This window comes from Pelodiscus sinensis, chromosome 4, assembly GCF_049634645.1.
Source record: "Pelodiscus sinensis isolate JC-2024 chromosome 4, ASM4963464v1, whole genome shotgun sequence".
NCBI lineage: Eukaryota > Metazoa > Chordata > Testudines > Trionychidae > Pelodiscus > Pelodiscus sinensis.
This window is the reverse complement of record NC_134714.1, coordinates 106,540,232-106,567,946: the sequence shown is the minus strand read 5'-3', so window position 1 is coordinate 106,567,946 and position 27,715 is coordinate 106,540,232. Positions and strand designations below refer to the sequence as shown.

General features: G+C 45.1%; 1 protein-coding gene and 1 non-coding gene across 3 annotated transcripts in view; both read left to right on the top strand.

Annotated features, from left to right (window-relative positions):
* Positions 1 to 27,715, top strand: part of IPO7 (importin 7) — a 66,285-nt gene that overhangs the window by 27,800 nt on the left and 10,770 nt on the right. For both annotated transcript variants that reach the window (XM_075927955.1, XM_075927956.1), the window contains exons 9-20: positions 4,376 to 4,510; positions 5,342 to 5,441; positions 7,941 to 8,017; positions 8,458 to 8,574; positions 9,394 to 9,483; positions 10,334 to 10,499; positions 14,906 to 15,066; positions 16,007 to 16,135; positions 17,811 to 17,877; positions 17,958 to 18,083; positions 18,374 to 18,471; positions 21,592 to 21,687. In XM_075927955.1, the coding sequence (XP_075784070.1) occupies positions 4,376 to 4,510; positions 5,342 to 5,441; positions 7,941 to 8,017; positions 8,458 to 8,574; positions 9,394 to 9,483; positions 10,334 to 10,499; positions 14,906 to 15,066; positions 16,007 to 16,135; positions 17,811 to 17,877; positions 17,958 to 18,083; positions 18,374 to 18,471; positions 21,592 to 21,687 (1,362 nt within the window). The remainder of the gene's footprint in view (positions 1 to 4,375; positions 4,511 to 5,341; positions 5,442 to 7,940; positions 8,018 to 8,457; positions 8,575 to 9,393; positions 9,484 to 10,333; positions 10,500 to 14,905; positions 15,067 to 16,006; positions 16,136 to 17,810; positions 17,878 to 17,957; positions 18,084 to 18,373; positions 18,472 to 21,591; positions 21,688 to 27,715) is intronic.
* LOC112546817 (small nucleolar RNA SNORA23) lies at positions 10,016 to 10,197 on the top strand. Its single transcript, XR_003090531.1, has one exon. It is a non-coding gene; the product is annotated as a small nucleolar RNA SNORA23 (small nucleolar RNA).

Sequence of the window (27,715 nt, the reverse complement as noted above, 5' to 3'; positions counted from 1 at the left end):
ACTCACCAGCCAGACACCCAGAAAATTCTCTATAGTAACTCTTATCATCCCTCCATTGACCTATTTCCCACTGATAATAAATGGTCAATTAGTTACCAAGATAACATGATCTCATCAAACCATCCCCTTATCATAGAACTGGAAGAGACATCAGAAGGTCATCAAGTCCAGCCTCCTGCTCTAGGCAGGACCAATCCCATCTAAATCAACCCAGCCAGGGCTTTGTCAAGCCGAGACTTAAACACCTCTAGGGATGGAGACTCCACTACTTCCCTAGGTAACCCATTCCAGTGCTTCACCACCCTCCTAGTGAAATAGTTTTTCCTAATATCCAACCTGGACCTCTCCCACCACAACTTGAGACCATTGCTCCTTGTTCTGCCATCTGTCACTACTGAGAAAAGCCTCTCTCCATCCTCTTTGGAACCTCCCTTCAGGAAGTTGAAGGCTGCTATCAAATCCCCCCTCATTCTTCGTTTCTCCAGACTAAACAGACCCAACTCCCACAGCCTCTCCTCATAAGTCATATGCTCCAGCCCTCTAATCATTTTGGTTGCCCTTCGCTGGACCCTCTCCAATGCGTCCACATCCTTTTTGTAGTGGGGGGCCCAGAACTGGACACAATACTCCAGATGTGGCCTCACCTATGCCGAATAAAAGGGAATAATGACATCTCTGGATCTGCTGGCAATGTTCCTCCTTAATGCAACCTAATATGCCATTAGCCTTCTTGGCTACAAGGGCACACTGTTGACTCATATCCAGCTTCTCATCCACTGTAACCCCCAGGTCCTTTTCTGCAAAACTACTACTTAGCTGGTTGGTCCCCAGCTTGTAACTATGCTTGGGATTCTTCCGTCCCAAGTGCAGGCCTCTACACTTGTCCTTGTTGAACCTCATCAGATTTCTTGTGGCCCAATCCTCCAATTTGTCTAAGTCACTCTGGACCCTATCTCTGCCCTCTAGCGTATCTCTCTCTCCCCCTAGCTTAGTGTCATCTGCAAACTTGCTGAGGGTGCAATCCATCCCCTCATCCAGGTCATTAATAAAGATATTGAACAAAACTGGTCCTAGAACCGAACCTTGGGGCACTCCGCTAGAAACCGACCGCCATCCTGACATCGAGCGGTTGATCACGACCCTCTGGGCCCGGCTTTCTAGCTATCTTTCTATCCATCTTACCGTCCATTTATCCAATCCACATTCCCTTAACTTGCTGGCAAGAATATTGTTGGAGACCGTATCAAAAGCCTTGCTAAAGTCAAGGTATATAACATCCATTGACTTTCCCATGTCCACCGAGGCAGTTACCTCATCATAGAAGCTAATCAGATTGGTCAGGCACAACTTGCCCTTTGTGAATCCATGCTGACTATTCCTAATCACTTTTCTCTCATCCAAGTGTCTCAAAATGGATTCCTTAAGGATCCCTTCCATGATTTTTCCAGGAACAGAGGTAAGACTGACCGGCCTATAGTTTCCTGGATCGTCCTTCTTCCCTTTTTTGAAGATGGGCACTACATTTCCCTTTTTCCAATCATCTGGGATTTCTCCCGATCTCCACGACTTTTTAAAGATAATGGCCAAAGGCTCCTCAATGACATTTGCCAACATCCTTAGTACCCTCGGATGCATTAAGTCCGGACCCATGGAATTGTGTACGTTTAGCTTTTCTAAGCAGTTCCTAACCTGTACTTTACCCACCACGGGCTGTCCATCTTCATCCCATCTTGCATCACTTAGCGCGGAAGTCCAGGAGCTGACCTTGTCCGTGAATACAGAGGCAAAGAAAGCATTGAGTACTTCAGCTTTCCCCACATCATCTGTCACTAGGTTACCTCCTTCATCTATTAGGGGCTGCACATCCTCTCTGATAATCTTCTTCTTGTTAACATGCCTGTAGAAACCTTTCTTGTTATCCTTTACATCCTTAGCCAGTCGCAATTCCATTTGCGCTTTCGCCTTCCTGATAACCCCCCAGCATTCTCGAGCTATACATTTATCCCTGGTCATTTGTCTAAGTTTCCACTTTTTGTAAGCTTCCTTTTTGTGCTTAAGTTCACCAAGAATTTCCCCTGTAAGCCAGTCCGGTCTCCTACCATGTTTGCCTCTTTTGCTACGCGTCGGGATGGCTTCTTTCTGTGCCTTCAATAAGGCTTCTTTAAAATACTGCCAGCTGTCCTGGACTCCTTTCCCCTTCATGTTAACATCCCAGGGGATTCTGCCCATCAGATATCTGAGGGAGTCAAAATCTGCTTTTTTGAAGTCCAAGGTGTGTATTTTACTACTCTCTTTTCTTCCTTTGGTCAGGATCCTGAAATCTACCATCTCATGATCACTGCTTCCCAGGTTGTCACCCACCTCCACTTCCCCTATTAGTTCCTCCCTGTTTGAGCAGAAGGTCTAGCTGCGCTCGGCCCCTGGTTAGATCCTTCAGCACTTGTTTCAAGAATTATCCCCAACATTCTCCAAAAACTTCTTGGATTGCGTGTGTACTGCCGTATTGGTTTCCCAACAGATGTCAGGGTGATTAAAGTCCCCCACGAGAACCAGGGCCTGCGATCTGGCAGCTTCGCTCAGTTGTCCAAAGAAAACCTCATCTACCTGATTCGGTGGCTTGTAGCAGACACCAACCACAACATCACTGCTGTTGTTTGCTCTTTTAAACTTAACCCATAGACTCTCAACAGGCTTTTCTCCCTCTTTATACTGGAGTTCAGAGCAATCGTAGTGCTCTCTTACATATAGTGCAACTCCTCCTCCTTTTCTCCCCTGTCTGTTCTTCCTGAACAGTCTATACCCTTCCATGACAGCGCTCCAGTCATGCGAGTCATCCCACCAAGTCTCTGTTATCCCAGTTAAGTCATGTTTCTTGGACTGGGCCAGCAATTACAAAATTGTTCACATGCAGATTTGGCATAAATTCACTCTTCCCTCAAGAGACATCTCCTATATTTCTTTTTGGGTCATAAAACATTACTGGTTGCCAATGCAAGGCTCCCCTAGTCATATCTCCTGATGGGTTTTCAGAAAGGTCCTAATTACAGCTTGAAAGGAATAGAATACATGTTTGCTCCTTCTTTCACTATCTCCTGATGGGTTTCCGAGTTCTGGATGTGATCATAAACCCAGGATGTAGAGATCATCTGAAAATAATGTGAAGGTTCTAACCACTGAATATTTTGATATGTCATATCACTTTAACTGCCTGGTGTTGCTGCTGCTTATTTTGATGGAATCCCTGGGTACATCCTGGAATTGTGGGACCGTTGTGACCCCTGAAGTCTCCAGCCTGGGATATATGTGTCAGTGCCATGCTAGTGACAAGCAGCAAAACCCTTTAGGCACTATGATCACTTAGCATAACAGCATGTAGAGCCCCATTCCCAGCTAGATTGCATAGATGTTCTCAGAGCCACTAATGAATCACTCTGAGAGAGATATCAGTTTCCCCCAACTCTCACCCTTGTACCTCAGTAATATACCTTCTTGCACTGCTCAAGATGAGCGTGAACATTTATTAATTGGTTCATCGCTTCATCAGTGGAAAGGGGACATACGCCAACTTTTGTATACCTGAGCAATTTATCTTCACCAATATGTTTTCCTGAAGGGTCTGGTAAATAGTTGGGCACATGTATTGACTACAAAAAGTAGATTTTAAGTGACTGAGAGGGACAAAAAGTCAGAGTTAGTTAATAAAATAAAATATATAAGAACTCTGTCTAAATTCTCAACCCTATTAGGCTGGGCAACATCTAGATTAGGCAATGTTCCTCGACCCACTGGATATTGCAGTCCTTAATAGACAGGTTTGTCCCCATACCTGGGACAGTTTCCTCTATTGGAGTCTTCAGTCTTTTTAGAGTCCTTGTTGCTTACAACATAGGTGGAGGCAGGAGAAGGACAAGGCATGGGGCCTCTGGGTTTTGTACTCTTAGTCCATGTGCTTAGAGAACACAAGTCCAGGGATGTTTGGTTGGCATTGCTGAGTCCCCAGGTGAGGTTGAGCAATTTTTAAGGTGTGACCTTATTCAGGTACATGGTTGAATTGTAGCTCCCTTGCTGGCCAATGGCTATTGATGGTTGTTTGACACCCACCTGGGTGTTGGTTACTTTCCTTACTGTTGTCCCTGGGGAGCTAATATTAGGGATGTAAAATCCTGGTTAATCAGTTAACTGTTTAAACCTTAGGTTTAACTGGTAACCGATTAAGTGGGTTTGTGGTGGGAGGTGGAGCGGGGCTGCCAGCTTCTGCTCCCAGCCCAGTCTTGTTTTGCAAGATTGAGGGGTAGTCCTGCAAATTAAATGCCATTTGGTTACTGACATGATGCTCAGATTTCCATAAGCTGCTAATGAGACTTGATTTTCACAGGTGTTGCTGAAGGTGCTATATCAGTACAAGGAAAAGCAGTATATGGCTCCTAGAGTTCTTCAGCAAACACTGAACTACATCAATCAAGGAGTGTCTCATGCTGTGACCTGGAAGAATCTGAAGCCCCATATCCAAGTAAAACACTTTTCTGTGACTAATCTATAAATGATACAGTTACTATGTATAAGACAGTTTTGTTTTTTTATTGACTTTATATTCCTGCTAAAATTTCAGGTGTCTGAACTTGTATTATAAATTATTTATTAAGAGTTCAAGTCTGCTCTGGGGATGCACATCTTGTTATGTTAGCATAGATGAAATACTCATTTTCTCTGGGTGAAACAAAACAAAATTATGGTATTTAGGTTCCAGTCTTGCAAAGACTTTAGGCTTGTGAGTAGTCCCATTGATTTAAAGTATGTGTCTTTGTAGGATTGGAGCCCCACTAAAAGCTCCCAGTTGGTTCATATGCCTTATTGTAGACTTGTTTACTCCCTTACAAATACTTTCTATGTTTTATATTTTATTAGTATCATAATAAACACAATAGTGTGAACTCAGACATCCAACTGGAAACTTTTAAATAAGCCTTCATGATATAGAATGTCAAAACATTTATGCTGTTTCATCCTCAGCCGTTTCTTTAGCACACTGAACCTGTTGTTAGACTGTTGTGTTCTTAATGGATCAACAATTGTGCATATAATGCAACACGATGCAAATTCAGAGTTAATGTCAGCAACAAAATTCAAGCCACCTTTACCAAAGTGCAAACAATGGCTTGCATTACATTGCAGGTCTTCTTTTAATTGAAGCAGTTGGGTTTTTGTCTGTTGTGACAGTGTAATTTTAAAAGGTTTTCATCCCCTATCTAAAATAGGCATAAGAGAAAATTTAAAGTTTATAAGTAGGAAAAATCAAATGAAATCAATTAAATAGTTTAAGTTTGTAACTCTCTTATTGCAGGGAATTATCCAAGATGTTATATTTCCATTGATGTGCTATACAGATGCTGATGAAGAACTGTGGCAAGAAGACCCATATGAGTATATACGTATGAAGTTTGGTGAGAAATGTTTAAAATTTACCATCCCATTCAAATATATGATGCCAAACAAAGGCAGTATTTTAAAAAATGCATTGTGAAAATAGAGATATTTTGGGTTTTTTTTAAAGTGTAGTTCACTTTTTTTCTTAAGTGAGGAAATAGTTCATGCTTATCAATATAGTTACTTATATCTTCAATTCAGCTATTTTGGTTCTCAGTGTAGGTGAACAAAAGATGTGTGTTTGTGAATACAGGATGTTTATATGGTAGTTGAGCGTTTCCCAAACTATGGTACCGGTCCGCGTGGAAAAAGATACCGGGTCTCAGCGTTGCCGCCAGGGTGTTCCGGGCTCCCAGAGTGCCTGTGTGGCACCGGGTTCCCCAAGCCCTGGGTCAGGCTGGGCAGAGGATGCAGCCGGATGTTCTGGGCTCCCGGCAGAGGCATAGTGAGGGGCGGAACAGGGGGCAGTTGCCCCTGGGCACCATGCTAGGGAGGCTCCAGGCTGGGGAGGGGGGAGGTGAGGGACGCTGGGCTCACCTGGGCTGCAGGAGGAGGGAGGTGCTGGGTACCTGGTGCTGGACTCAAGGAGAGGGAGGGAAGGGCAAGGAATCAGTGATGGGCTGGAATCAGAGGTGCAGGGAAACGGAGCTCAGCTGGGCTGCGGGGTATGGGGAGAGGTTCAGAGCTCAGTGTGGCTGCAGGAGAAGGGAGGTGCGGGGAACCCAGGGCTAGATTCAAGAGGAGGGGAGGGATGGGCAGGAAATCAGTCCTGGGCTCAGCACTTCTGTGGGACTTGGGGGGGAGGTGCAGGGAAACAGGGCTTAGCTGTGCTGTGGGGGAGGCATGCACGGAACCAGTGCGGGGCTCATCTGGGCTGAGGTGGATGGGCTGAGCTCAATTGGGTTGCACGGGAGGTGCAGAAAAGCTAAGTGGGGAAGGGGCTGGAACCAGGAGCCCTGAAATGACCTCCCCTGATCCAAAAAATTCCTCATCTGGGACCAGTCAGGTCCAGAGGGTGCCAGACCAGGGAGGTCCAACTCCTACCCAAGTCCCCTCCTTGCACCCTCCATCCTAGCCAGACACCCATCCCTCAGTCTGCTCCTGCTCCTGCTTCCCGGAGTGCCTGCGTGATGCTGGGTCCCCCAGGCTGGACGGAGGATGCAGCCGGGTGAAACAGTGAAAATTTATTCATTTTTAATTCTTTTTTTTTAATATGCGTTTATTTTTGGGCTGCAAAAAACAATACTGAAAAAAGAACCAGGTTCCAACTAAAGTAAAGAGTTTGGGAAATCCTGGTCTAGCCAGCTTTCTATCCATCTTACAGTCCATTTATCTAACCCATATTCCCTTAACTTGCTGGCAAGAATATTGTGGGTGACTGTATCAAAAGCTTTGCTAAAGCTGGCACTTCGGGAGGACCAGAAACAACTTACAGTACTTTCATATTCATCATTTGCTTAATGACTATGCAAATGAATGTTACCAGTCCTCCAAAAGCTTGTGAATGGGTTTACTAGTCCCCATGTCAAAAAGTTTGGTAACCCCTGTGGTAGTACATAGGTGTAAAAGAGCTAACTTGTAAATTACAGAAGGCAGTTTAGATTGGCTAATGCTGTTTTTTGTTTCCTTGGAAAATGTTGTTAAATTGAATTGTTAAAAGCATTTATGGCTTACATACAGTAGCTATTTTTAAAATCCTGATACTTGCCATGAGCCAAAAATTTCTTATTGTAACGTCAAGTAGTGCTTTACACAAGGCATAATTCAAAATAGGTGTATCCATATATATATATATATATATATATATATATATATATATATATATATATATATATATATATATAGAAGCTAAAATAGCCATGGAAGTCTTAGGTATTCTGTTCATTTCATGTGAATTTCCACTGGCTATTCGTTTCAGATTTTTGAAGTGTTCTAAAAGTCTTTGTAGCCTGTTCAAGAGGGGTATGAAAGTGAAAGAACTGAACCTTTCTGAAAGGCTTTTTGGTACACTTAGGGCTTTAGGCTGCTTAAAATCCCAATGGGATATTCTTTGTCGGTAGGAGCTAAATCTCAAAATATAAACAAGTGGCTATTTTCAAAAGTTCTGAAAGCCTCTGAAGAAGGTTGTGCAGGAAAAGAATAAAAAACTTTGTTTTCAGTTCTCCCAGTTTTGCCTGCTTATTGCAACAACTGAAAATATTTTCCCAGTGTAATTCATGTAAGACCTTTTGCAGATATGAGAAGGTCCTGTCCCCTGGGATCTTCCAATCACAAATGTTGGCCTAACACTAACAAAGGGTGTTTGCCAGAAAACTCAAAACATCTCATCTTGTCATTTCAAAGTTTATTTTTCTTATGTGAGCTCTGCATTGAAATGCTTTCAATATCAAGGCACAGTGTAGTGGCATAAATTTGAGTACTGTTGCTCTTATTTTACATTAGATCCTTAAATTATTTTTGCATTATGAACTGTATTAAAGGACAAAAATTTATAGCCTATTCAATTTATTTAATAGATGTGTTTGAAGACTTCATTTCTCCTACAACTGCTGCTCAGACATTGCTATTTACAGCATGTAGTAAAAGAAAAGAGGTAAGCTAATTAAGGATTACCTTTGGACTTAACAGATCAGCAGATCAAATACTATTATTAGATATTTTCTATACAACTTGCTGAGATTTGAAACAAAATATAAGAATCTATTACCAAGGTAGTTGTAAATCTTCCTGCTTAATATCTAGGAATCACAATGCCCACAATAATCCCATCATTTTTAGAAGGCTTTTTTTGGCAGGGGCGGGTACTTATGTCTTGGTATGAATTTACTACTTGAGGCTGGATAGACATATTTGCTAATGCAACCGGAAATTATACATCAACATGAGTGATAGTATAAAGTGCTGCCTAAATTCAGTCTTTTGAAGAAAAAATGAAATAGATTTTAACAATTTGACCCTTGTAGAGATTTGAGAGTGGTACTTTAGAAGACTGTCTGAAGTATTTTTACTAACAAAAAGTCCTTATCAAACTAGGTCCTGCAGAAAACCATGGGCTTTTGTTATCAGATCCTCACAGAGCCAAATGCTGATCCTCGTAAGAAAGATGGTGCTCTACATATGATTGGTTCTTTGGCTGAAATTCTCCTAAAAGTAAGTGCACTGATTTCTAGAGGATCTTAAAGTTTTATTTCCTTCTACTTTTCTACTCATCTCTTTACCCAACCCAATATTTAGAATGGAGATTAGCAGGTTCTTCAATTCCACTTGATAGCCAAATTCCTGGTGGTTCATGTCACAAAATTTGTTTGATCAGAGTGCCTGCTGATAGGTCATTTTCTTGTAGACAACTTTTTGTGTAGCGGGTTTAGCAACCTTGTTTGCTTATGATAGCTGAGGATGGCTTGGACGAAGCTGATTTCTCTTAAGATGGATCTGTTATAAACATATTTTGAGATGGTTGCCCTTTCTTCCTTGTCATAAGTAGTTTGTCTTTGGTGTCAAAGAGAGAGAGAAAATGCAAAATAAAGAAGCCTTAGTGATCCAGAGATAATAGATAATAAAAAAGAAATTGTACCATGACTGTCCTAGTCAGTCTTGAACATGTAGGATCCTCCTAATTTTTTTTGGTTGATACCTATTTGCGCTCTGTCATTTTGTGCTGTGGTATGCTAAGAAGGACAAAAAGCTTTTTCAGAGATGTACCCCTGTTAGTCTGTGTCAGTCAAAAACAGCAAGGAGTTCTGTGGCTAATTTATTTTGGCAAAAGCTTTTGTGGTCTGGAACTCACTTCATCAGTTGCATCCAAGACAGAAAAGTCTTTGTTTTCTTTTGCTAAAGAAGCCATGTTAAGCCATCATACTATCTATTTACACTTTTATGTATAAAATAAGATTAACAATTCTATTTTTTCCTCTCATTTTTGTCTCTTTAAAAACACCAACTGATGTAATTGTCTTAATGTTCTTGCAGAAGAAGATATACAAAGATCAGATGGAGTACATGTTGCAGAATCATGTGTTTCCTCTCTTCAGCAGTGAGCTGGGCTATATGAGAGCACGGGTAAGAGTGTATATGGTTTACTTTGTTCACATCATGATCTACAATTGAATACAGGCAGTCCCCGGGTTACGTACAAGATAGGGACTGTAGGTTTGTTCTTAAGTTGAATTTGTCTGTAAGTCGGAACTGGTACATTTTGTAGGGGAAATTCTAGCCAACCATTTCTCCAGAGCTCAGTTTTATTCTCCCACACCTCACTTCTCTCAGTCCTTTATTCTCAAGCTGAGGTTTCTGCTGAGAAAAGCCGCTCCGCGTCTCCCTGGTATGCTGGGAAGAGGGCACTAGCTTCGCGTCTCCCTAGTCTGCTGGGGGGAAGCAGCTAGTGCGGGGTTGCCTCACCCCGTTTGTAAGTAGGGATCCGATGTAAGTCGGATCCATGTAACCCGGGGACTGCCTGTAGTTTTGTTTTCTGAATTGTCTTGCTTTAAATTGACTCACTGTTTTCACCTTTCCTGTAATAAGGTGCATTCAAGTTTTAATTATAAAAGTATTAATTTCTTCAGATGTAGCAACATATAATTTTAACATGGCTGCAGTACTGTGTGCATAGTTTTTCCTCTGTGTCTGGTGGTATGGTCCATTTGTGTTTTGCATTTAGACCGTACCGCTCACACAAAACTTGTGGCCAAAGATGAACTTGAGATCATAGTACTGGTCTAGTGATGTCTAAATGACAAACCTACCACTGGCCAGCCTCCAAACTCTCAAACATAATTATTTTTAAGTTGGTAGTATTTTAGTTAATTATTACTACAGAAGTTATTTATTAAATATTAATTATTTTTGGAGAACTGACAGATGTTGTTAAAATGACCATTTTCTGAAGTTGTTAGATGCATTTGTTTTGCAGGCTTGCTGGGTCCTTCATTATTTCTGTGAAGTTAAATTTAAGAGTGACCAGAACCTTCAGACAGCCCTAGAACTCACAAGACGATGTCTGATTGATGATAGGGAAATGCCTGTGAAAGTGGAAGCTGCCATAGCACTTCAGGTTTTGATCAGTAATCAAGAGAAAGGTATGCTTTGTTTGTGAAAGTTAGACGCAACATCTCTGTAGCATTCCTAAAGAAGACATAATTTAAGCAAAAAAGATCTACTATATATTTTCATGTGCTAAGTCCTAACCTACTAATATTGTAATTAACTTCTGGGAAATGTTTATTGTCCATTGATGGTAATTTACCAACTATAGTTAGAACAAGTGGCGTGCTTAACATAAGTAATTTCTGTTCAAGGAAACATTTTTGGTGGCTCAGCAACCTTAGAACGAAACATAACCTGTAATATAAAATCATTCTGTTGCTGAATTCCCAATTACTGTTCAAGTCTTGTAGTAGTTACTATAAATACTCCTTTATTAGCTTGTTCACTTATAAGCCAACCCTCCAAGATGGATGGGCTAAAATGGCAAAAACTGTGTGACCTTTTTATAAGCCAACCTTATATTTCAGGTGTTGGTAAACTTAGGCTTGTGGCTCGTCAGAGTAAGCTGCTGGTGGGAGTTTGCTGACTTCCTGTTGTAGAATGCTTCCCTAAAGCTCAATTTTCTTAGTACTAGCTGTTTGCTTTTCCTAGTATTGTTCTACTAAAGGACTAGATAATTTATTTTTATATTATACTTGTATTGTTCATAAAATAATTTATTGATGTCAATATTGCCGCCATTTAAAGTTGCAAAGGCTTTTAGTGGACTAGATGGGCTTGAAATGAATGCTAAAAGAGCAGTACTACAGATCAACATGAAATTTGACCCAAAGCGGTAGGCTGTACCAGTCAGAAAAATACAACAAACGATAGTACTATGGCACTGTTGTCAGTCTGCTACTGTGTAATTTGATCTCTTCATGCATTTCTACCACTGGACCTCATAAGTCTCTAGCCAATCTGAAAATACAATTGATGGGATCTGTAATCAAATTTGCATGGTCTGTTATGGCCACAGATGTGCTGATCTACAGGGTTGCTGTGGAAAAAAAAAACGATAATAACTTGACAATGATAAAGCATGTGAGATTCCTATATAAAGTCCTATAAAATTTATAACCACAGTAAAACTCCGATAGTCTGGCATCTAATTATATGGCACTCCCAATAGTCTGGCATCAAAATGGCAAGAACCTAGTGAGCGAGTCAGTCTGCCACTGGCATTGTGACTCTGGACAGTGCTTGTGCTACAATAAAAATGGTTAAAAAGTGTGTGTGTGTGTGTGTGTGTGTGTGTGTGTGTGTGTGTGTGTGTGTGTGTGTATGTACACGTACACACCGTAATTTAGCGAATATAACCTGCGGGTTATATTAGTTTTTACAACCCCCCCCCCACACACACACACATCCACCCACCCACCCACCCCTGCAGGGTATACTCGGGTGAGGGGTATACAGAATTTTTTTTTTTTTTTTTACTTGGCAGGTGGTGAGCTCTCTGTCGCCTCTTCCTGTGGCTGCGCAGCCGCCAGCCTCTGGGTGGGGGAGTGCTCATCCCCGGTTCCTGGCCTCTGGGTGGGGGAGCGCTCACTCCCCTGTTCCTGCGCAGCCGCAGTAAGGGGCGGGGGAGCGCTCATCCCTCTGCCTCTTCCTGCGGCTGTGCAGGAACCGGGTGGTGAGCACTGCCCTGCCTGGAGGCTGGTGGTACCTGCTCCCCTGCCCGGAGGCTGGAGGCTGGCTGCTGCACTGGAACCTGGGGCGATGAGTGGCTTATCTCCCCTCTTCCCCCGCCCCATAAATATACCCCTGGCACAGAAAAGTCTTGTATACACCGCGGGTTATATTCGTGCATGGGGTATACAAGATTTTTTTTACACAAATGGAAAAAACCACAGGGTATATTCGGGTGCAGGGTATATTTGCTAAATTACGGTGTGTGTGTGTGTGTGTGTGTGTGTGTGTGTGTGTGTGTGTGTGTGTGTGTGTGTGTGTGTGTGTGTGTGTGTGTGTGTGTGTGTGTGTATATAAATAAAAAAAATAAATACCCACCTTATAATACCTCCTGATAGTATTATATCCGATAATCCGGCACCACTTAGGTCCCAAAGGTTCCAGATTATTAGAAGTCTACTGTAAATTATTATTTTCTAAGATTTTCATAATACGATGAAATCAAAAGAAAACAGTCTGGTTATGACAGTGTTCAAACTTGAAGTTGTCAAATATGCAGAAGCAAACAGTAATTGTGTTACTGCTCATGAATTCTGTATCAATAAAAAGCAGGTAAGAGAGAGGCAAAAAAAACCAAAAAAAACAATGCTATAAAAGACAGGCTAAGAAGGAAGAAAAATGTCCGATAACTCACTTCGTTTCCTGACTTGGACAAAGATCTCAATGATTGGGTTGTTGAATGTCAACCAAAAGGGCATGTTGTCCCTAGAACTGGAATTCCTCTGCATGCTCTGCAAATGTTGAAAGACAATAGACACAACTCAGAAAACTGTCAGTATTTGGTGCACTCACTTCATGAACCATATTGCTCTCTGTCTTTGTCAGTGACACCTTGAAGAAAATTTTGACCTTTCTAAAGGTTTATTACACATCAAAAGGAATATTCATTTGAACTGTCGCAAATAGGAAATACGGACAAAACACTGAGGCTGGATCACCCGAGCAAACCCGTGGTATTGGGTCATCGACTTACAATACCTATGCGGAACTCTCTTCAGTGCCACAGCCCTTCTTAGAGGTCCATTCTCAGGAATTAAGCCCCTCTGCCTCCCAAGACTGCATCTCTCTGCACCTTCAGTAAGCTTTTTTCTTGTCGTGGGCCACCTCAGGAAGTCCATTTGCTTTTTGACTCACAGAGGGAATAATGCAACAGTGTTCTCTAGACTGCTGCTGAAACAAAAAACAGGACTGTGTAGCACTTTAAAGACTAACAAGATGGTTTAATAGGTGTTGAGCTTTTGTGGGCCAGACCTACTTCCTCAGATCAAATAGTCTGTTTCAGCTGCACCAGACTAACACGGCTACATTTCTACCTCTAGACTGCAGTGAGTCTCAGCCAGTGTAAAACATGAGGGTTTGAGGATGTGAACACAACACAGGAACTCTCAAGGCCCCCAGGCCTGGCCTCCCTCAGCACAGCATGTCTTAGGTCTTTCCTGCATCCAGGTGGGCTCTGCCTGTGCTCCCTAGTTCAAGCCCCCTCCTTTCTGCTGAGTCTCCGATATCCCTTCCCCAACTGCCCTTCCCCTGGCCTTTGTCTTTTGTCCAGATAAACAGCATCACTTGGACCCCTGTGTTCTCCATCTCTCCTTTCACCTCTTCACTGGAACCAGCTAGTCAGGTCACCAACATCTTCTCTCTACAGCTCATTGTCTTCCCACTGGCCAGAACTGGTTGTGTTGTCCAAGCTGGACCTTGAGGTCTCCAGTGGGTCTGGTCTCCATTAGGGAAGCTATTTAATTACTTAAAACAGTAACACCTGGGGCACTGAATCCCATCCCCTTGGCATGCAAACACTTGGAAAACCAAGTAAATCCCCCCACTTTGTCACATGATGAAAAAAATTTAATAAAACCACTGTCCATGAAAAAATCCATTTTATGATGGCTTTGTCGTATTTGGCCAATGGATCAAAACTCTGTCCTGTAAGAAAACCTTGCCTAAAACCATGATGTTTTCTGCTAGTATCCTCCTATGGGAAAGGGATGGATGGATGGATGGATGAAGGTGGAGCTGTTGAATATCGAATAAGAGACCAGGCGCACCTCTTAAGAAACCTGCTATGCTCATTTGAGTGCACAAGATGGATGAGGTGAAACATGGCCAAAAAAATGAAACTACTTTGGCTGTAATACCTGCAGTCTTAACTTCTGTTCTACAGCCACTTGATGTCTGCCTGAACAAACCCTTTAAAGACAGGCTATGCTAAATGTCTGAATGGATGTGCTCAGGTATGGCAGAATTGACAAAAGGCAGGAAACTTATGAAGCCCGAAATCTGTCTAGTCCGCCCAGTGGATCGTGGATGCGTGGCAGTTCAGTTTCCTTTGAAATGATAGAAAAATGGAAATGCTGTATCGGCTGTGCGGCCAATAGGTCACAAGGTGGTGCTGTATTTTATGATGTCACAGTGGACTATGTGAATACATATTTGTTCAATTATAACGAGTTCTAGCAAAATGTTTGGATGTTGCTTGTGATGCCAACTTCTAAAATATGGGAAGGGTCGGTAAACTTTGGCTCCTGACCTATCAGGGTAAGCTACTGGTGGGCCAGGACATTTTGTTTACTGGGTGCATCCACATGGAGCCCACTATTCCCAGTTACTGCAGTTTGGCTTTAGTTAGCCTAAATATTTTCTGTACATTACAAGTCAAATATTTCATTAGTATTGAAGTGTGTATTTCTGGTTTTCTTAGACTGATACAGTGATTTTATAACAAGAGTGAAAGAATCAACATAATTGGTGTTTTATGTCAACTTTGCAGCTAAGGAATATATTACACCATTCATTAGACCTGTAATGCAAGCTCTGCTTCATATTATAAGAGAGACTGAAAATGATGATCTTACCAATGTGATTCAGAAAATGATCTGTGAATATAGTGAAGAGGTTACTCCAATTGCAGTAGAAATGACCCAGCACTTGGTAAGTCTGTTAAAGTGAAGGGATTTTTTTTCCTTAGATACACGATAGTTTGTCATTTGCCCTTGAGCACCCCCACAACATTCTCAAGGCAGGCTGGGCTTCCTGCCTGCTACAGCCTCAGATGGCTTAAAAATGCAGGCTGCTCTCTCCAGGTGGCTCTCAGGGAGAGGCTTGTGCTGCTCTCCTCCTGCAGGCCAATCTCAGCTCCTATTGGCTGGTAGTCTCTGACAAATAGGAGCTGAGGATTGGGCTGGAGGCAGGGAGATCACATGAAATCTCTCCCTCTATCCAGAGCAGAGAGCCACACAGAGCAGCCTTTTGCTTAAAACAGCCAGCAACAGTGTGCCTGAGGGTCCAGGGTGGTCCAGGGGCTGGGACTGGTGGCTTGGCAGGCCAAATCCGGCCTGTGAGACCTATCTTGCCCACCATGTCTTAGTATCCAGGTGTAATGGTTTATAACGAATTTTTTGTTTCTTCTAAAATAATGCATGTACAATAATCTGCTTTAGCTCCATGGTACAAAACTACTCATTCTATTCTGTTTTAGAATCATCTCTGTTTTTGTAAACTCATCATCTCTGTTTTTGTAAACTGTTGAGTTATTCCTTGTTGTATGTATGGTAAATGATACTCGTTTATATACAATTGCGGATCTACTTTTATTAATATACATATAAACCCTGATTATTCAAAAGACTTAGTTTCAGAATTGAGACATTTGGGATTTTGGAAAATAGAAAATTTGGAAAAAAAAAACGAACAACCTGATTTTTGAGGGATATTTCAAATAATTTCCTTTTACCTGCATTGGTTATTTTAACAGGCAATATATCAAAATTTCAGTGTACAGAGTCTCAAACTTGTGCAGTAGTCTATGCCTGACCATTCCCTCTTCAGCTTCCAGAATGACGCTTACCGGGTTTTTACTGTTACTGTGCAGGCAATGACATTTAACCAGGTCATTCAGACTGGACCAGATGAAGAAGGCAGTGATGACAAAGCAGTGACAGCAATGGGAATTTTGAATACCATTGATACACTCCTCAGTGTAGTTGAAGATCACAAAGAGGTAAGGAAAAACTCTTTCAAAGCAATTAAGTCACGATGCTAGAAAAAAGGATTTTTGTTGTGCATTGAATGAAAAAAACAACAATGTGCTTTCTACCAATGTTAAAATCTTTTTACTTAAAAATCTATTAATCTTATTTACTCCTGCACACACATGTATATAATCATAGCTATGTTGTGTATATACAGCCTGGGAGCATACAATTTTGCCATTTAAGATCTTGTACATCTTACACATTTCTATAGCAGTCTAGATATTTGGATATAATTCTTGTGTACTAGCAGATGGAGGCGTCAGCTGCTAACATTGAGTGATATCATTTGCTTGGGTTGCCCGTAGCAAATGTACAGTCTTCCTTCCCATTTGTACAAGAAATGTCTGACTTGGTGCTGTCTATACTGGGCGGGCAATAATTACATCAGTAATCAATTTGTAATATTGAATCCATTTGCTGCTGTTGTACCAGTATCCTGTCTGTCATACAACCAAGTATTGCAAAATCTGCATAAGGTGAAACGCATTGAAGGAGTTTTTCTTATATGCTTAGGCATAGCAGGCATTTAAAACTTACACTGGCATATGTATGTCAGTCAAGAGTGTGTGTGTGGGGGGGGGAACCCTTCACTCCTTAATGACATAACTATGCTGATCTACCCCCCATTTTAGCCAGCGCTGACCTAGTTATGACCTCTAGAGAAAAGGTACATCTACACCACGGAAAAGACGGATCCTCTGGAGGTTGATCTTCTAGCTTTCGATTTAGCAGGTTTAGAGTAGACCCCCTCCACCCCCAATTGAATGCTGAGGGCAGCCCCCGCCAACGTCCTTTACTCCTTATTCTGCATGCTCCTATTGACCTACCGCAGTGCCTCAGCTTAAGGGTACGACAAATCCAGCTACGCATGTCAGCATCAGTAGATGCACTGAAGTGCTCCGGCTGTGATTCTGAGTGTAGAAATACCCTTAATTTCCAGAACAAAGACATCCCTAAATAAGATTCCTCCAAGAAGCAAAGAAGAGTGGTGGCCTGTGAAAAGTATGTTAGAGAGAGCCTGACAGATTATTTGTTGTAATGATGCAGTTATAATACATGTGGGGCTCGTCTACATTGGCCCCTTTTCCGAAAGGGGCATGGTAATTTCAGAGATCGTAATAGGGAAATCCGCGGGGGATTTAAATATCCCCCGCGGCATTTAAATAAAAATGTCCGCCGCTTTTTTCCGGCTTTTAGAAAAGCCGGAAAAGAGCGTCTACACTGGCCCCGATCCTCCGGAAAAAACGCCCTTTTCCGGAGGATCTTATTCCTACTTTGAAGTAGCGCTGAAGTAGGAATAAGATCCTCCGGAAAAGGGCGCTTTTTCCGGAGGATCGGGGCCAGTGTAGACGCTCTTTTCCGGCTTTTCTAAAAGCCGGAAAAAAGCGGCGGACATTTTTATTTAAATGCCGCGGGGGATATTTAAATCCCCCGCGGATTTCCCTATTACGATCTCTGAAATTACCATGCCCCTTTCGGAAAAGGGGCCAGTGTAGACGTAGCCGTGGTGTTTGAGAAACATAATTGTGTATTGTTTATTAGATGGCACTCTAGTAAGGTGCTTTATGGAATTTTATTTAAAAATGTATTTTAAACCAATTTTTACATGTGCTTGAAACTCATTTAAACTTTCTCTTTCAGATTACCCAACAGCTGGAAGGGATCTGTTTGCAAGTCATTGGAACAGTTTTACAGCAGCATGTTTTAGGTATTTGTCTCCTTGTTTGCATGAATTATTTAAGCCTGTCATTTGCATTATATTTTAATAAAGTGCTACTTCCATTTTAGAATTTTATGAGGAGATATTTTCCTTGGCTCACAGTCTGACGTGTCAACAAGTCTCTGCACAGATGTGGCAACTTTTGCCTCTTGTTTTTGAAGTTTTTCAGCAAGATGGCTTTGATTACTTCACAGGTAAAAAAATCTAATAAAAATATATAACCTAAAATATGGAGGTTTAGTAACTTTGTTTTGAAGGCATAAGTTAATTAAATAAATCTAGAGTGAAATGTTTGCTAGAGAGCTGTATTTGCTATACATTATGTTGACCAAAATAGTTTTGCTTAAATCACCTATATAACGAGGTTTGTCAGGTAACATCTTTCAGAGCCAACACTGTTTAAGTAGCTTACGGTAAGCTTAAAAGCTATATATTACACAGAAAAAATACACAGAACAGCTAACTGATTATTCTTGTTTAATAGATATGATGCCTCTCTTGCATAATTATGTAACGGTTGATACAGACACTCTTCTGTCTGACACAAAATATCTTGAAATGATCTACAGCATGTGCAAAAAGGTAGGCAAACTCATTCTATGTAACATTTTTACTTACTGGCTCGTGTATCAAACAAACTTTTTTTTGTGTGGAAAAATGTACTTTTTCTTTTATTATAGATTCTCAAACTGGAAACTTTTAATTTGTACCCTTCTGATGTATGATGTTTGCTATGACTGTGCAAGGAAAAGCAGCTTTTAAAAAAAGGAAATTATTTAGTCACTATCTCAAGGGGTTAGTTAAAGTAAGACTCCCAAAAATAAGTTGTGCGTAACATAAGAATATTAATATGCACAGGTAGTGACTGGTATCGAGTCTTACTTACTGTATTTGTATTACAACAGTGCCTAAAATCCCCATTTGAGACTGGAGCTTTATTGTGCACATACCCCAAAGATTTTTAGTTGAAAATAGACATGATAAAGAACATGGGAAAGGAAATCGGCACAGAGATGAGATGACTAGCCCGGGGCCATAGAGAAGATCTGTGGTAGAGCTAGGGATAGAACATAGAGTGAACCGGAGTCAGGAGGACTATATTTTTGTACTGGACTACACAGTCTCTCAATATTTTCTACCCTTTGCATTGTCACTTCAATTTTGTCAGGTTGTAGTTGGATGACAAATGGTGTTCCCTTCATCACAATAGTGAGGCTGCAACCAATCCTGACACACCATAAGACTGCACAATAGTGAGGCTGTGGTTAGTCCTAGATTGCATAGTGTTTTCTGGTTCCTGGTTGACAATAAAAATGTTATAAACAAGCTTTGTAAAATTCTATGTGAATTGTTAAAATTCACTGAATCTTTTGTGCAAATAAACATTTTCCAAAGGGCAAGTGCTCTTTATAAACATGTATCCATACTAAGATGGAACATTTTGGCAGAAAAAGCAGGTAGCTTGCAACCACTTCTTTGGTCTGCTTGCCTATCTCCAGTTATGTTCCTGAACCTACCTTGTAGTTTATTCCCTTTTGATTCTTTCCTTAATCGATGAAAGCTGGAAATGACACTCTAGTTTTTATGAATAGTAATAGAAATGTAGCTGTGTTAGTCTGGTGTAGCTGAAGCAAAATGCAGGACTATGTAGCACTTTAAAGACTAACAAGATGGTTTATTAGATGATGAGCTTTTGTGGGCCAGACCCACTACCTCAGATCAAATGGTGGAAGAAAATAGTCACAGCCATATACAGGCAGTCCCCGGGTTACGTACAAGATAGGGACTGTAGGTTTGTTCTTAAGTTGAATCTGTATGTAAGTCGGAACTGGCGTCCAGATTCAGCCGCTGCTGAAACTGACCGCCAGTTCTGACTTGCATACAGATTCAACTTAAGAACCCCAAGCTTCCCCAAGTCAGCTGCTGCTGAAAGTGATCAGCAGCTGATTCCAGGAAGCCTGGGGCAGAGCAACTCTGCCTCGGGCTTCCTGTAGTCAGCGCTGGTCAGTTTCAGCAGCGGCTGACTTGGGGACGCCTGGGGCAGAGCAGCTGGAGTGCTGCCGGGTTGGTCCAGTAGCACCGCTCCTCGGTGCTACTGGACCAACCCAGCAGCACCCCAGCTGCTCTGCCCCAGGCGTCCTGATTCAGCCGCTGCTGAAACGGGCCAGCAGCGGCTGAATCAGGACCTGGGGCAGAGCAGCTGGGGTGCTGCCGGGTTGGTCCAGTAGTGCCCAGAAGGCGCTGCAGGACCAATCGGCAGCGCCCCAGCTGCTCTGCTCCAGGGTCCAAAACAAAAGCCTGGTCTGCTGGGGGGGGGGGCACACTAGCCCCCCCCCCCCCCCAGCAGACCAGGGATATGGGAGCAGAGCCGCAGCGGGGTGCCGCGCCTCTAAGGCTTTGCTCTGGCAAAGCCTCAGAGGCGCGGGACCCCCCGCGGCTGCGGCTTCAGTCCCGGTGCCTGTGGTCTGCTGGGGGGGGGGGGGGGGCGGCTCTGGCAAAGCCTCAGAAGCGCGGGAACCCGCCCGGTGCCTCTGGTCTGCTGGAGACGGTCTCCAGCAGACCAGGGGCACCGGAGCATCTTATGAACGGGGCTTTCTCGCCCCGGAGCTCGCAGGTAGCAATCCGCTACCTCGACCTCTGGGGCGAGAAAGCCCCGTTCGTAAGTGCGGATCCGACGTAAGTGCGGATCCGACGTAAGTGCGGATCCGACGTAAGTCGGGGACTGCCTGTATACCAAAGGATACAATTAAAAAAAATGAACACATATGAAAAGGACAAATCACATTTCAGAACAGAAGGGGAATGCAGGGGTGGAAAGGAAGGTAAGTGTCTGTGAGTTAATGATATTAGAGGTGGGGAAAGGTAGATGTCTGTGAGCTAATGGTATTAGAGGTGATAGCTTCCCCAATTATCTTTGTAATAGGTAAGGTAACCAAGTGAGTTATAAGATCAAGAACACATTCCTGCGCATCCAGAAATATAATCTATGCTATCATGTGCCGAAAGTGTCCGTCCGCTATGTACATTGGACAAACGTCTCAGACACTTCGCCAAAGGATTAATGCCCACAAAACAGATATCAGACAGGATCACAAAGAAAAACAATTTCTTGCCATTTCAACCAGAAAGGACACTGTCTCAACGACTTAACTATCTGCATTCTGCTACAAAGACCTTTTACATCTGCACTTGAAAGGGAATCCTCTGAACTGTCATTCATGCTAAAATTCGACACTCTCCGGGGAGGATTGAACAAAGACCCCAACTACCTTACCCATTACAAAGATAGCTTCCCCAGTAATCACCTCTAATACCATTAGCTCACAGACATCTACCTTTCCCCACCTCTAATATCATTAACTCACAGACACTTACCTTCCTTTCCACCCCTGCATTCCCCTTCTGTTCTGAAATGTGATTTGTCCTTTTCATATGTGTTCATTTTTTTTAATTGTATCCTTTGGTATATGTGGTTGTGACTATTTTCTTCCACTATTTGATCTAAGGAAGTGGGTCTGGCCCACGAAAGCTCATCATCTAATAAACCATCTTGTTAGTCTTTAAAGTGCTACATAGTCCTGCATTTTGCTTTAGTTTTTGAGATACTACTGTTTTAATATAGATCTTAGCTGTAGATTAACTTCTCAGAGGAAAATAATATAGAAAATGTCTGCATGAAACCAGTAGTAGTCTATTTTCCAGGTGCTTACAGGAGTTGCAGGAGAAGAGGCAGAAGGTCATGCTGCAAAGCTGTTGGAAGTCATCATTTTACAATGCAAAGGGCGTGGCATTGATCAGGTTAGTAAAATCTTCTTGCTATCTTAATCACTGTAAAGTCATTCCCAAATGTTCTTATTAAAATAAGAGGTTGTAGTCTTGCGTTACTGTAACAGTATCTGCTGAGGTATCGCTCTGCAGTGCTAGGAGTATTATTAGGCAGTGTTTATCAGCATGGGTACAGCTAAAGAAATGCATATTTCATACTCTGCCTCCAGAGGCAGAGTGCATTTGATAATCTGGAACAACTTCCATGCATGAGGGAGTACTGTTAAAGTGCAGAGTACCTTTTTTTTTTTTTTAGCTGTTAGATTAAATTTTATTATAAACTCGAGTGCATACACAAGGGAAAAATTTAATAGGCCACTTGGTAGCCCAGAATGAAGAAAGAGGGTGAAGTCCGTAGCATCCCCACTTGTACAGGCAAAGGTGATCAGGCTTCTAGGCAAGAAGTGCAAGAGAGTGTAATATTTGTAAAGATTTTTCCTGAAGATTCTAGTTCTTATTTGTCTGAAGATTAACTTTAATCTGTGTTGAAATTAGGGATGTGAAATGGCAGGGCCTGAAGCAGCCTCTCCACCTCTGTGGGAAGGAGGCTGCTCCAGCTGGGTGGGAGGTGTTCCAGCTCAGCCAGAGCTGCCCCTGCCTCTGACAGCAGGGACTGGTGCTCCAGCGTGGACATGGTGGGGAGGGGGAGGGATGCCCACCCACCTCTGTTTAAGCCATAACTGAGGGATGCCCACCCACCTCTGTTTAAGCCATTAACTGGTATCCACAGATCATTTTTACAGATGCAGATAAAATTTTGAATCTAGACTAGGGATGTGCACGTTTAAACATCACCCTGACTGGATTATGCTTAACCGGCAGCCTGGAACTGCCAGGCACTGCCAAGCTCCAGTTGGCTGAGCCATGGTGCAGTGCGCCGGGCTCCACCAGGCTAGGCTATGGCAAGCAGGTGGAGGCTCCTCCAGCCAGGCTGGAGTAGCCCCTGCCCATGCCATCCCCAGCTGGCCAGAGCAGCACCAGTCTCTAAGAGTGAGGAGGGCTTCTGCTCCATTTAAGTGGTTAACTGATTAGACATAATGGCTAAGTGATTAAATGGGATTTTATATCCCTAGTTGAAATAATACAGGAGACCCTTGTGATTCCACTATTCACGGTTCTGCATATTTGCGGGTTTCCTGTCCTGGCCTGGGAGGAGCAATGGGGGCCAGCCTCTGCGAGGAACTTAATATGGCTGCTCTACACCTGCGGAGAGTTAAGAAACTCATTATGGAAGCTGGGAGCTATGGCTCCCAGTATTTCTGGATGTTGAGGTTCTCCTGTACTGCTTCCCCTGTGCTAAGTAAACAGGGGTTTACTCTCCTACTTCTGCTGAATACCTTGATTTACATCCTGTAATACTGGTATCTAGTATTACTAACTGATGTTACTACAGGAAAAAGTCATAGGTGCTTTTTTTTTTAACAGGAGAAGTGACTAAATCTGTTTTCTGGAGTTACTGATGTTTATATTCTATTTATACCAATTTTAAAAAATTATTGGAGTTTTAAACATATACTTAATGGCTGTGTCTACACTGGCCACTTATTCCGGAAAATCAGCCGCTTTTCCGGAATAACTTGCCAGCTGTCTACACTGGCCCCTTGAATTTCCGGAAAAGCACTGACGATCTACTGTAAAATCATCAGTGCTTTTCCGGAAAAACTATGCTGCTCCCGTTCGGGCAAAAGTCCTTTTCCGGAAAACTGTTCTGGAAAAGGGCCAGTGTAGACAGCACAGATTTATTTTCCGCAAAAAAGCCCTGATCGTGAAAATGACGATCGGGGCTTTTTTGCGGAAAAGCGCGTCTACATTGGCACGGACACTTTTCCGGAAAAATAAGTATTTCCGGAAAAAGCTTGTCTACATTGGCAGGATGCTTTTCCGGAAAAGCACTAACGGAAAACTGTTCCGTTTTAAGCATTTCCGGAAAATCATGCCAGTGTAGATGTAGCCAGTATGATGTTCTTCGAGTGCTTGCTCATGTCCATTCTGATTAGGTGTACGCGCGCCGCGTGCACGGATTCCGGAGCTTTTTTCCCTTAGCAGTATCCATAGGGCCAGCAGGGAGCCCCCTGGAATGGCGCCGGTATACCAGTGCATATATACCCCTGCTCGCCCTCCCACCCCTCAGTTCCTTCTTACCGCCCGTGTTGGTAGCTGGAGTGTGCTTCAGGCTATTGCCTATCTCTTAGCAGCTTATCTCTTACCGGTTGTATTATATTATAGTTCGCAGTTGAAGTTTCTTATCTAGTTAACTATTTACTTAACAACTACTTAAGTAAACTGTAAATAGTTATTTAGATAAGGGAGCAGTGGAACGCTCCCGCGAGGGGAGGGCATGCCGGGGCCCCAGGGCTTCAAACCCTGTGCCTCCTGCTCCAAGCCTATGCCCTGCGGAGACCCTCATTCTGACTGCCTTAAGTGTCTGGGTGAGGCTCATCGAGCTGAAAGCTGCTCTATCTGCAAGAGCTTTAAACCCAGGACTAAGAAGGAGAGGGACTTCCGACTGAAACTCCTGCTAATGGAGTCGGCACTGCAGCCTCAGGGTGAGGAGCGGCCTCACTCCGGCCGCAGCGCACCAACGGCGGCACGGTCGGACAGCAGGGCACCGAGACGCAGATCACCGGTGCCGAGGGCCTCCAAGAGCTCGAGGGGTCTCTCGGCAGAGAGGAGTGCCCAGAAGGTGCGCCCTAAGGAGGGGCACCTTTCTTCTAAGTCCTCTAGGAAGAGGCACAGCCCGGACAAGGGCAAGAGCCCTGGGCAGACAGTGGGGCTAGGAGAGGTCCGTCAGCCTTCCACCTCAGAGGCTTTTGAGGCGGCCCGGGACCTCATCCACATGGCGGTGGATGAAGGGGTGGCCCCGGTACCGCAGGAGCGGACCGCACCGGCACAGGCCTCTAGTGCCCCCCAGCAGGACAGGGCTGAGCCGTGGGACCCTCTGGGCGACGGGCAGGCCTCGGCCCAGCAGCAGCAGTTTCCCCCGGTGCCGGGGAGAACACCGGCACCGGAGCCGGGACGAACACCAGCACTGACCCCGGGCCCGCTCCCCACGGCACCGGCAGCGACTCCGGGAGCGTGTGGGCTTGCTACGCCGACGGCACCGGCACCGGTGCAGGGTCCGGTGTCGCAGACGGCTCCCTGGGCGGTGCAGGGCCCCGCACCGTATTACGCGCCGCCTGCGGTGCCGCAACAGGCGCCCCATACGGCACCGACGCTGTTGCCGCTCCCGGCACCGATCCCTGCTTACTCCTTGGGAGCACAGCAGCAGAGCGCAGCACCGATGCACGTGACGGCACCAGAGGGGTACGCACCGGTCTATCAGATGCACCCGGGCGTGGTACCGCCGCAGCAAAGGCCTCCACTCATGCCACCACAGGCACCGCGTGTGGTGCACAGGGGCAAGCCATCGGCCATGGCAGACCAACGTAGGGTGCAGTCTTCATCAGCGCCTCCCTGGTCAGCATCAGAGTACTCTTCGGAGTCGGAGGCTGAGTCAGTGACTTTGACCGGGCCCTCATATAGGTCGCAGCCCCACCATAGGTCCCGCTTGTCGGTCAGATCATCTCACCGGGATCCGATGGTCCAGCAGCAGTCGCAGGGGCAACCCCAGTGGGTTTTCTGGACGCCCTGGGCATACCATCAGGCCTAGGGGCCTCCCCCTACGGGGCCGGCAGCAGGGACATCTCGAAGAAGTAGCACCCCATCTGCCACCCCCTTGACAGCCCCCCCGCCTGGAAGTGGCTCACCCATGGCGTCGGGGCCGAGACCCCCCCGTTATTGGTCAGGGAGAACCAGGGGCACAGTTGACTGAGGAGGCAATCCCCTCAAGGGACTTCTCGTCGTCCTCACCAGACGAGGCCCTGGCTGACCCCACACCTCAGCCCCCGTCCATGGACTCCAGGGTGCACCAGGAGCTGCTCCGGAGGCTGGCGGTCAACCTTGCGGTCCAGCACGAGGAGGTTCACGAGGACTTAAATCCGATGGTGGACATCATAGCGGCAGCGGGCCCTGGTCGGGTGGCGCTCCCACTGAATAAAACGGTGGACAAGCTGTCTAAAACCCTGTGGCAGACGCCGGCCTCTATTGCGCCGACCCAGAAGGGGGTCGAGAGACGATACTATGTACCCCAGGAGGGGCATGAGTATCTGTTTACCCACCCGGCTCCGGGATCCATAGTGGTTCAGGCCGCTGGGCAGAAGGAGCGCCAAGGGCCTCCAGGCCCCACTCCGAAGGCAAAGGAGCCTAGGAGATTGGACCTGCTTGGCCGGAAGGCCTATGCCACAGGGGGCCTCCAGCTCCGTATAGCTAACCAGCAACTGATGCTGGGGCGTTATGCTTTTAATACGTGGGCGTCCATGCAAAAATTTGCCAGCCAGCTTCCTCCGGAATCCCGCCAGGAGTTCGGGGCCTTGACGGAAGAGGGACAAGCAGTGGCGCGTACCTCTCTCCAGGCGCCTTGAATGAAGCCGATTCGGCAGCCCGCACCATGGCCACAGAGGTGGTGATGAGGCGTAGTGCCTGGCTGCAGGTGTCTGGCATCCCACCCGAGGTGCAGACTACTATCCAGGACCTGCCCTTTGAGGGGCCGGCCTTATTTTCAGAGCAGACTGATTCCAAGCTGCATAGCCTGAAAGACTCAAGGGCAACCCTGAAGTCGCTAGGGATACATACCCCGGCGCCTCAGAGGCGCTCTTTCCAGGCTAGACCCTACCCTAGAAGGGGGCAGAACAATGACAGAGGTCGCAGGAGAGGCCGCAACAATAGCCGCCCTGACCTTTTCAGAGGCAGGCGTAGGGGGCCTCGGTCAGACTCCGAGAGAAGCTCAGGGCCGTCCCCCGGTCACCAAGCTAAGCCCTCATTTTGAAGGTACGCCAGAGAGCAGAGTACCAGTAGCGCCTATCTGTCCGCCCTTTGGGGACCGTCTTTCCCTATTTTACCAGGGATGGTTAAAGATCACGTCGGACCGTTGGGTCCTAGACCTGGTGAAGCAGGGATACACTATCCCCTTCCTTTCCTACCCTGCCTCCCATCCCCCAGCCTCGTCCCTTTTCAGGGACCCCTCTCACGAGATGCTCCTTCGGCAGGAGGTGTCCAACCTGTTGATGCTAGGGGCCATAGAAAGGGTACCTCCAGACGTAAGGGGAAAGGGTTTCTACTCCCGCTACTTCCTGGTACCCAAGGCAAAAGGGGGTATGCGTCCCATACTAGACCTCCGAAACCTGAACACCTTTATAAGGAAGACAAAGTTCAGGATGGTGACGCTAGCCTGCATCATCCCATCGCTCAGAAAGGGGGACTGGTACGCTGCTCTCGATTTAAAGGATGCCTACTTCCACATTTCAATTTTTCCAAGTCACAGAAAATTCCTCCGGTTCACGGTGGGGCAGGATCACTTTCAGTTTACGGTCCTCCCCTTTGGACTGTGTACAGCCCCGAGGGTCTTTACCAAATGTATGACCGTGGTAGCCGCATTCCTGAGGCGGCACAGGGTCCAAGTGTTCCCATATATGGGTGACTGGCTCATAAAGGACAAGTCTCGAGAACAGGTACTGAACCATGTCTCGAGGGCCAGAGCTCTGTTCGAGGGCCTCGGCCGCCTCATAAACGAGGCCAAATCACTGCTGGAGCCCACGCAAGTCATAGACTTTGTGGGGGCCCATCTGGACTCGCCTATGAGCAAGGTGTCCCTACCGCGAGACAGATTTTCGACCATTCAATCGCTGGTAGTGGGGCTGCAGGAGTTCCCGACTACGACGGCGAGGACCTGCATGAGACTGCTAGGTCACATGGCGGCGGGCACTTACGTGGTCCAACACGCCAGGCTACGCATGCGCCCATTGCAGGGGTGGCTCAAGGTAGCGCACAACCCCTTGAGGTCGCCGCTGGATGTGGTAGTAACTATCCCCCAGGACATCCTGCACTCGCTGGACTGGTGGAAGGACGAGAGCACGGTGTGTGCGGGGGTCCAATTCACCAAGCTGTCCCCGTCGGTGCAGCTGGT